Below are 10,455 nucleotides of genomic sequence, written 5' to 3'. Positions count from 1 at the left end.
AGTTTTTCACCCTGGAATGAGATAGAAGTTGTTTCCTGTTTGTTTGCAGTCTTTATTGCACCTGAACATCTGCCACAAACAAAAACTAACTTGCTAGTTAACCTGCCTTTGATGTTGCTGCACCTCTTATGTGTCCATAGCTTGCACCGGGTACATCTTATAGAGTTACTACCTACTCCTTTTCTACATACTGAGCAGGGCCATCTACCTGAAGGGGTTTGTGTTTTATCTACCTTCCTACTTATTAGGATTTTGGTTTTAGCTAGGTTGACTCTAAGGCCCTCTAAACCAACAATCAAAATGAGGACATCACTCCAACTAATATATAATAGTTTTTGTATGAATATCATTTGACCAGGTTTGACTTACCAATTGGCTTCTTTCACCTTGTGCACTAATGCTTTTGTCACATCTAGAGAAACTCTCAGTGGATTGATCAAATTGCTACAGCATCAGAAAAGTGCTTTATGACATTCATTCTGGCTCCTGCATTCAAATCACATTGAGATCAACTTTGTCTTTCATCCCTCTGGAGTTGATGAAATAAAGTACCATTGAAGCGCCAGCATTAATATAATCAACTAACCCCTTCACCACAAAATTACTAAGCTTGTACCTAAATTAGAAACAATTATTGGTATGGCTGACTTGCTCTTTTTCTTTATATTTGGGACTGAGGCAGTGAAAATGGTCAAAAACTTTTTGTTTGAGAAATTATTTCAATTACTAGTCAATATCTAAAGAAAACAATTTATTAATCTTTTCCAGGCTTGCCTTCGCCATTTGGATTTGAACCTTTTATGTCAACTTTGGAGCCTGAGTGATGCTATACAGGACTATAAATTTACTCTTCAAGACAGGCATTCAGAAAGTAATTCTGAATGTTCATCAACTTTCTGTTGGACTGATTCTTTAGCAAGCTTTGATGACTTTGATTCTACAGATGACCATTTAGCTGACACATGCTCTATTGGAAGAAGTGACTCTTTCTGTGGCAGCACTTCAAGTCTTTGGCAACAAATCAATGAACTAAAAGAAAAAGCTGAAACTGATTTTACAATTGGAGTATAAATATATTGGAAAAAAGATTTTTTTTTGTTTTATAAAAGTAACATAACTGACAGAAAAAAACAAGTATTTTTTAAATACCACAACAGATTATTGAAAATAGCTTTATTATTAAAATATATTTTCATAGTACCTCATTTTGTTGATATAGTATATTGATATTTTACATAGGTACAAGATTAACAGCCTTTTAGTTCATTCTATTTTTTTAATGATCTAATGAACAGATAAAATAGGAAGGAATGTTAAGAATATCATTGGGTGCTTATATGAGCTTTGGTCTGTTAATCCTTTTGATATCAAGACACCTGAGACTGCCCTTGGTTCCATCATACAAATCTCCTCTTTTAAAATGCACTATTTATGTTCCAAACACAAGCTTTAAAATGATAGTTGTTTTTTTTTTTTTAATTCTTCATTATTTCAAAATTGATGGAAACAGAGAGCATATTTTAACAAAAATATGATAATAAAAGCGGTAAAGGAGACTATAAATTGAATCTAATCCAAATCTACAGATCTGTTTGTTCCCTATACTTTAAAAGGTTTCTTTCATGACATATGAATTAAATTAGAGTTCATCCCAGCTATCACAATGTTGAAACATTTCATCCTTGATAGATGCACTTTTCTTTTACACTTCATGGGGGGGAAAAAACTGGATACACTGTAACAAGACATATCATTTCAATGATGCCTTTTTTGGTGTCTGTTTACAGCTATTGAGATGTTTTTACCGAAGATACAGCACAAAACTGGTACCATGGTTTGAAATGAATCCTGTCCACTGTTGTATTTCTAAGTTAGACACTCAACCATATGTATTAACATAGATAAAATAATAACCAGTAAATACTGAAGGTTGTGGTTTTCATGTATAATCTTACTCCTTACTGAAAGAGCTTCATACTTAAACAAAAGTTTAAATACTGGCAGAAGTGTCATATATGGACGAATAAGGTACAAGACTCTTGATTACCTGAGATACAAACCTACAGCTAGATGCATTAGTATACTTGCTTAGAAAAATATAGCTTTATATAATACAGAATCAAGTAAGAACATATACCATTCTCTCTTAACCATTGTTAGTAAAATGCTGCTTTAGTGATAATCAATTGGCATTTTACCACTTATCATCCTTCCATCATTCATGATAGTTTTCCTAAGTGTGGTCAGAACTGGAAGTGAGTAAGAACTATTATAATAATTTTATCTGTCTGTCCAAACCTTCCTGCTTGACTTTCTTTTATGTTTCTTAGGATTTGATTAAATACATATCTGTTATAGTCTTGGTCATTCATCATCTCTAACCATATGAAAAAACTGACTTCATAGCAACAGGAAGAGCATCCAATCATAAAGCACCATCTCAGTAAACCTGCCCAATTCATGTCAACATCAAAATTTGCATGTAAAATGATGAAGACAAAGTTGTTGATGCATATTGTTGGACTGATTGCTTTTACAGATGTATATACTTGTAGGATACTCTAGATAATGTAGTCCTGAATGTCCAAAAATACTGGATGGTCTTAGATAAAAGACTTTTGATCATAGGATTATTCTCTGACAAAACACCAATGGAAACCCTAAAATATCACTGAGAAAGAGAATAAATCTCCTTTTAGGCTGTCTACTTTTAAGACAGAACAAGATCTACAATAGAAAGTTCAGAGATAATATATATCATACTAAGATTAGTGCAGCAAACATGATCTTCAGCATAATATGGCAATTGTCCATACTAGCATAGGTCAGAAATTCATTGAGGCAGATTCTTTAAGGCTGGATGCCCTTCCTGTTGTCAAACTCATCTGTATCAAAGCAAGGTAATACTTCCTCAAGACTGGACATGTTCACAGCTGATTGGAAACAAAAGGTACTGCTCCATGATGATGACACTTGTTTACAACTATTGCTCAAGGCAAGGAGATACACAAACATTCACATTGTAATTCACTGAATAAACTATGTATCAAAGCTCTATGCTAGCTGGCAAGTGTTTCTGCAGATCTTCATTTCAGGTAAGGACAAAATTTCCACAACTACCTTATCACCACCACTCCCAAATACTCAGTCTCAGGGCCACTGCCATCAATGTTGACACAATGAAAGGAAGGAGTGGGGAGATTATTGAAATGTTGGAGGAACGCCATATTGGTGTGGTGTGCAAGAAGTAAGATGGAGGGGAACTTTAGCTAGATTCTTCGTGGGTAAGAAACAGATTCAAATTCTTCTGGGTCGGCAGGAAGGAGGGAGTGGGTGGAGTAGGCATACTTTTAGCAGAAAAGTGGGCAGATAAGGTAATTGAAGTAGTCAGAGTATGTACTAGGGTAATTAAGATGAGACTTATCATGGGTAAATTAAGTTATATTTATCTTTGCCTATGCTCCTCAGTCTGGGTTGATTGATGAGCAGAAGGACCAATTCTATGAGATCCTTTTGCAGACCATCCCAACAACAAATGACAGAGACTTTGTTATTGTGGCTAGTGACTTCAATGGACATGTTGAACAGCACCCCCATGGATTCCAGGGAGTGCATGGGGGCTATGGTTTTGGACCTAGAAATGAGAAGGGAACAAGACTGCCGGAGTCCTGTGATGCAAATAATCTGCAACACTAACTTCAAATAAACCAACCAGCCACCTAATCACTTATCAGTCTGGTAAGCACATAAGCCAGATTTACTACCCACTCACCAGGCAATGATAGATGGATGCTTAAAAATGTGAAGTCTTTCCCAACATAGGTTACTAGTTAGTGACTTCAGAATTAGAGCTAGAAAGACTCGGAGAAATAAACCAATCTGGAAAAGAAGACTATGGAAGCTCAAAGACCCAGCAAACAAGAAAATTTAGAGATTTACTAATGGAAGCTTCTGATGAAAGAGAGGATGAGTTGCGGACATATAGCTTAGAGGACAATTGGAAGTTCCTGTGGGCTATGGACGAAATCTGTGGTTGGTGCAGTGTCCTAGCTAGATGAAGGGTGATATGGTGGTGGAGCAAGGAGGTTGATAGTGCTATAAAAGCAAGACAGGCCTGGAAAAATGATGGAAGCAGAGAATTATATCAGGTAGCCAAAAGGGCAGCTAGGCATCAGGTATACATAGCTAAAGGAGAAGCTGAAGGTAAGAGATTTGCAAATGTTCTACAATGTGAGGATCAGAGGTGTGACGTGTTCAGGATTGCAAAACAGTGTATCAGAGAATATAGAAATGTAGCAGGTGAGAAATGTGTACAAATGGATAATGGTATGCTTGCACTTAGTGACTCAGAGAAGAAAGATGCATGGAAGTGTCACTATGAAAAGTTACTAAATGTGGAAAATGAATGGGAGAAGGAGAGTCTACCAAATATCGAACCAATTGAAAGACCAGCCATCAGAATTGATAGCAGCATAACAGGTAAGGCAATTAAGGATAGGAAGACAGGGAAAGCCCCTAGCCCTCACTCCCCAATTCTGTCCTCATGATCATTGCTATCCGGTAGCTCCCTGACTCTATACATACTCAGTTTTTTGCCACTCACTCCCCCACTTCCTTCACAATATCCTGCCACTTATGGCGTTTTGAACTTCAAGGGTATGCCCTCATCTGTATATCTCTCTTCCTTTATTCACCATTCCATCTATATTCTGATCCCCGTCCCTTGTGAGTATGCCTGGCATTTTTCCACCATCTCTATCCTGCTGCCTCCTACTCTCTCTCTCCTTCTCCTGCACATCCCTCAGGTTGGGTAAAGATGTATTTCCTTTGCGGTAGCACACCTGTTTCTGTCTCACTAGAACCTTTCATGATCTCTCTCCTGCCGGGTAACCTTGTACTTCTTATACAGCAAGACACCAGTTTCTGCCTGTCTCACTACAACCTTTCGACACTACAATCATTCGACACCAGACCACCTCCTCCAATGCCCTCTCCCCTCTTGAAAGTTTTTTTTTGTCTTGCAAGTACTTGGTGATCCTGTCAGTGCAAGTGCCACTTAAAAAGCACTCAGTCCATGCTGTAAAGTGGTTGGTGTTCAGGACATCCAGCTGTAAAAAAAACCTTGCCAAAATTGACCTCACCTGTGTTTGTGCCATATAAAACCACTAAGTCCACTCTGCTGAGTGGTTGGTGTTAAGTAGGGCATCCAGCTGTAAAAATCCTGCCAAAACAGTCACAGAAATCTGGTGCATGCTTCTGCCTGGCCGACTCTTGTAAAACAGTCCCACCCATGATAGCATGGAAGGCAGATGTTAACCGACGGTGATGATATATATGCTATCATTCTCAACTCCCTCTCATATCCACCACCACTCACTACACTATAGTTACACCTATGCATCACTGCAGCTCCTTTACTAACACTATGCTTTGCTCATCATCTGAGTCACTTATCTCTCTTGCCTCACCCACAACCATTATTTCCAATCAGGCCATGTATCCCCTACCTCTGTTCAGCACTCACTACATTCACCTCCATCACCAACCCCTCCTGAACTACTGTCTGTATCCTTTAAGCTCACCTCCTTGTTCCTTGTGGGTTTGATTTAGCATCTCATTGCAACTACCTTTTCTTCATAGCTACTCCCCGACCCTTATAAAATAAAGCAGCCATGTAACTCAATAGCAACACACCTGCACTTATCCCCAATCATACTTTAAACTCCCAACACCTAACACAAAGCCACTTTTCAAATACTACCCCCATTTAGTCACAGTGGCTCTTTTCTTTGGTTTGCAAGTGACATGGTAACCTTGAATAGAGAGAGGAAAAAAAAAAAAAAAAGACACTAGTGTGGTTGATAACAGGAAGAGCAACCAGCTGTAGAAACCATGCTAAAGCTGACACTAGAGTTTGATGCAGCTCACAGGATCCAGTCAAGCTATCCAACCCATACAATCAAGGAAATTATGATGATATATATATATATATGAACTCTGCCAGGACACTATTTGTATTTATACCAGCAGGGTTGTTAAAACACTATTCTCTGAACATTTCAATATTTCACTTCATTATATTTAATAAATGCTAAGTTTTCTTTACTACTCTCATTTTCATAAGATTACCTTAATTTTCAGTGTTTAAAACCGACATTTATCATGAGTTCCTCGTTCATTTTGAAACCTATCTCATGAAAAATACCTTGGGGTGATGTTTTTATGAACACCAACCTTCCCCAGTGTGATATATGCTTAATACATATAGCTTATGTTATCAATAGAAATTGTTTCCATTTTTATACCATTACCTTCTTGTACAGAGAGTCTGGGACCAGTTTAAACTCACAAATTTGCTTTTTAACTAACTTCTGATTAGCATTGTGAAAATTCAAATGTGACATGTTGACAATGTCTTTTATTGGACACTCAGCAACAAGCTTACTTGAACCATAGAGTAATATTGCAACATGGTCAAGGAAAACTGGAAGATTCATTTTCACATGATTTGTGAAGCAAATGTTACTAATTTAATACTTTTGTTTTTGTTAGGTTGACCATTCTTCTAAGTTTGGAACTTTCTCTATGAAGATCTTCAGTTTATAAAAATCCCCAAAAGACTCTGGTCTTAAACTTCTTTGTAAATAGCTTCGACAACAATAAATAAAAGAGCAATCAGAATCCTAGTAACTGGAACTCAATTTTTGTTTCTCTAGCATTAAGCAAGTGAAGTAAATCCCCGACTGTATAGGACAATATATATATATTGCGAACAAGTGTTATGCTGTATGGACATTTAGTAATTAAACTTAACATTCTGCAAACCAACAAAATATTCATTTCAGTCTTACTGCTCATAGCAGCAGTGAATTATACTATCTGTATTTTATTTTAATGCGTTTCACAGTCAGACTGACTTAAAGTTAAATAGCTGTCAGTATTGAGCACATAGTGGACTCAACATTGAAGTCCAAGTAACATGAAGATAGACAACAGTTTTGGCAATATAAACCATTGACCGATATCTTGGCAGATTCAATAAAGTACCATACAAACTATTTACCCAAGTTTTAAAAAGTAAGTCAAGATCTTTTCATATCTAATGCCCACATACTAAACAAAAAGAAAAAAAAATCTCAGGCTTATGTGAAAAATATTTCCATCATTGTTGCTGAAATAAAGAGTGGAAACAGGAAATAAATACTCTAATGAGAACTAGAATTTATATCTTTACAAGTGTCCCCAGTGACAGAGACAATTAGGTGACGCTATTTCAATATTGAAATTAAGAATTATTTTACATTAAATGTAAAATTTTGTGGAAGTTTAATTACAAGTTTGGTTTAGTAACCTAAATGTACCACAGCCTATTTAATACAGCAAAATAAAGAGTTTGGCCAAAACAATAGAATTTTCCATGGAAAGTAAATAAAACTTCTCAGATTTCAGTTGAAATGAATTAGTTAATTATAGATTGAATGTTAGAATTCTCATTTGAAAATCCATTTCGTTTAATATCAAGATGGTACACTTCCTTTAGCCACAGTCTATAGAATTAATCTTAGTTTCAGACTTAGTTATATAGTGTAGAAGAGCCTTGTATTGCTCTGGTTGTAATAGTGTATATAGACAAAATTAAAGTTGTAGTAACTTAGACAGCCTTCAATATAAATCAATAATGTAAAACATTCAATAAGTTAGAAAAAAAAGTAAATTTCTAAAAAAATGTTATTTTCTGCTTTAGAAAGCAGAAGCCTGAAGAATAGGCATTCGATGAAATACAAGCAAAGTTACAATGCATTATGCAAACTTGCATAAATAAACTTTGTACTATTATCAGTTCAATGGGTTTTAAAAGAAAATTGTTTCCAAATATCAAAATGGCCAAGAAGAAATGGAAGAGCCACTGACTCTGCAAGCCACAGTGAAACTGAGGCAAATTGTTTAGCCCAGGCTGACAACCTTTGGACTACTGGTGGCATAATAAAATGCAGTGAGTCTTATGCTGTGTAAGTGCTTGACAATGGGAAAGGCATCCAGCTGTAAAAAAATGCCACATTTTATAATAATTGCTGTTGTCTCAAATGAAGGACCATGAAAATTGTGAGGTGCTGTGTTGAAATAGACCCATCCAACCTATGCATGCATAGAAAAAGGGACATGAAAGCACCAATGAAGGGGAAAGGAATATCTTTTAACCCTTGAGCATTCACATTCTGTCAAAAGTAATGCTTATTCATTAACATTGTTTTGAATTAATCATGCATTATTTTGTAGTTATGAGACTTTGACAAGAACTTAATTTTTAGAATGATATTGTAGGGCTGGTGCAAAAGGCCACAAAACAGGTGGAATATTTTGGCTGAATACGGCCAGTTTAAATGCTAAAGGGTTAAAAGCATTTTTATTTGTTAATGATGAGCAATTTCTTTTAAGACAAATTAGATTAAAAAATTTTGTCAGTAGTCAATGTACTTCATGGAATAGCCAACAAAATTCTTGTACAAACAAGTATAAAATTGGAAAAAAACAAACAAACAAGAGTAATATATATTCCTCACCAAATTTTATTTTCACCTGTTTCATAGAAAACTCTATATCCAAATAGTTTTGCTATTTTACAGCCTCTTCAGAATAAGTTCAGCATCACACATACAATAAAAAAAAACTGTAATACACATTGCACCAATACATAAAAAACAGGTGATTGTTTCCATTTTCTAGAAATGAATATGTATTCTTTTCTTCCACATTATCTGATATCCAATTAAGTGATGGTGGAGGAAAAGAAACGATGCGTTTTACTATGGAGAAATGATAGTGTGTGTACATAAAACCCAAAGTTTGAACAGACATGAAATTCAATAATACATTATTGCTGTCATGAGGTTAATAAAAAAAAAAAGAAAAAAAAAAGAAACTAATGAATAATTCACAGTTTCATAAAAAAGTGTTTGTTTAAAACAAATTACAAGTTGACAATATTTATTGGGTTAAATGACCAATAATACCATCATAATTTCACTACACTCACTTAAACACTAGTCAGATATCAGAGTTTTCTTACCCACCTCCCAAACAATTATGGACCATCAGCAGTTGAAGGTATTAAGCAGAACTAAAGTTCATAATCATTAAGTTTAAGAACTATAGTTGGCTGTGATGTTAATACAAAAGATTCTGTGAAACCAGTCATCTTGCAGATATTGCCCAATTTCATAAATTTCTTTCATAACCTATTGACATAGGCTATGAGCTCTCTGCAATCAGATAGCAACAAATTTGGTTAACTCTTTCCATGCATGTTATCAATGGTTCACACGAGAAACCATATCCACTTAGGAATATTATTTCAGGTCATTATACAGGTAAATTAAATTTCTAACTTTTCTTTAAAAAATAGTATGGATTGGAATTTAGAGAAAAGTTATCAATGAAAATACTGTTGGTTAATTATTCCAACTTTATGGAACTTTAAAAACATCTCCAGTATTAATTCAATATTACCATCTGAATTTTATATAACTTTCCATGTACAATTTTAAAATTGTATTTTTACTATTAAGATAACTAATATTTGTACTTTGAGGAACAAAAAAGCACAAAAGTGTTATTTAAAATGATCCTTTTATTTTGCCTTCAACCAAGGTTAAAAGAATAAAGTTGAGTAGAAGTAGTATAACAAAAGACTTCTCTTAAACTTTCCAAAGCACTAATAAATATATATATATATATATATTATATATGAAACTAACATATTAATATAGGTCTCCTGATATATTTTTAGTACACAAGTTTAGGGTATATATAATTCTACATTAGGGAAAAGCTTTCTTTTTTTACACGTGCCAATTTGATTAATCCATTTCTGTACACTGGATTGTTAGAAATATGTCCAAACACTAATTAGTATATATAAAAAAAAAACATTATAGATTTTCTAATTTATTACAGAATATTTTAGTTGAACAAGATTGCTGTTTATCTAATAAATATGTTCATAAAAATAACTACCAGCATCTCACATCTTTGAATCTAGATTGTCTTAACAGTAAACAGGCTTCAGAAGAAATATTTAAAAAGTATCTTTATAGAAGTTACTAGAGATTCACTTTATATTGTATAACTTCATAGAAAAATGAGAAAATATAACCTCTTCAAAGTAAGTTTATCCTAAATGTATTTGAATACACATTCTTGCTCTAAAAATACTGGTTAAAGAGGAACTTAAGATAACAGTCAAATAAGAAATTTAAACATCAAGACACCTTTTCTATCGAATAAAATCCAACATCCTTCCCTCTTAACTTGGATACTGAATCCATATATATATATATATATGGATATATATATATATATATATATATATATATACACACACATATATAATGCAAACTACAATCTAAGTTAAAAAAAAAGTAATTGTATATTTTATAGTTTTAAAATATTTTATTT

At 34.3% G+C, this 10,455-nt stretch overlaps 1 protein-coding gene across 7 annotated transcripts in view; it reads left to right on the top strand.

The window, feature by feature from the left end:
- The window catches only part of LOC106871418 (protein FAM89A), a 22,660-nt gene extending 20,303 nt beyond the window's left edge, over positions 1 to 2,357 (top strand). For all 7 annotated transcript variants that reach the window (XM_052971996.1, XM_014917849.2, XM_014917850.2 and 4 more), the window contains one exon: positions 769 to 2,357. In XM_052971996.1, coding sequence (XP_052827956.1) covers positions 769 to 1,071 — 303 coding nt within the window. In that variant the 3' untranslated portion in view covers positions 1,072 to 2,357. The remainder of the gene's footprint in view (positions 1 to 768) is intronic.
- The last annotated feature ends 8,098 nt before the right edge of the window (positions 2,358 to 10,455 follow it).

This window comes from Octopus bimaculoides, chromosome 1, assembly GCF_001194135.2.
Source record: "Octopus bimaculoides isolate UCB-OBI-ISO-001 chromosome 1, ASM119413v2, whole genome shotgun sequence".
NCBI lineage: Eukaryota > Metazoa > Mollusca > Cephalopoda > Octopoda > Octopodidae > Octopus > Octopus bimaculoides.
This window is presented reverse-complemented; position numbering and strand designations above follow the sequence as displayed.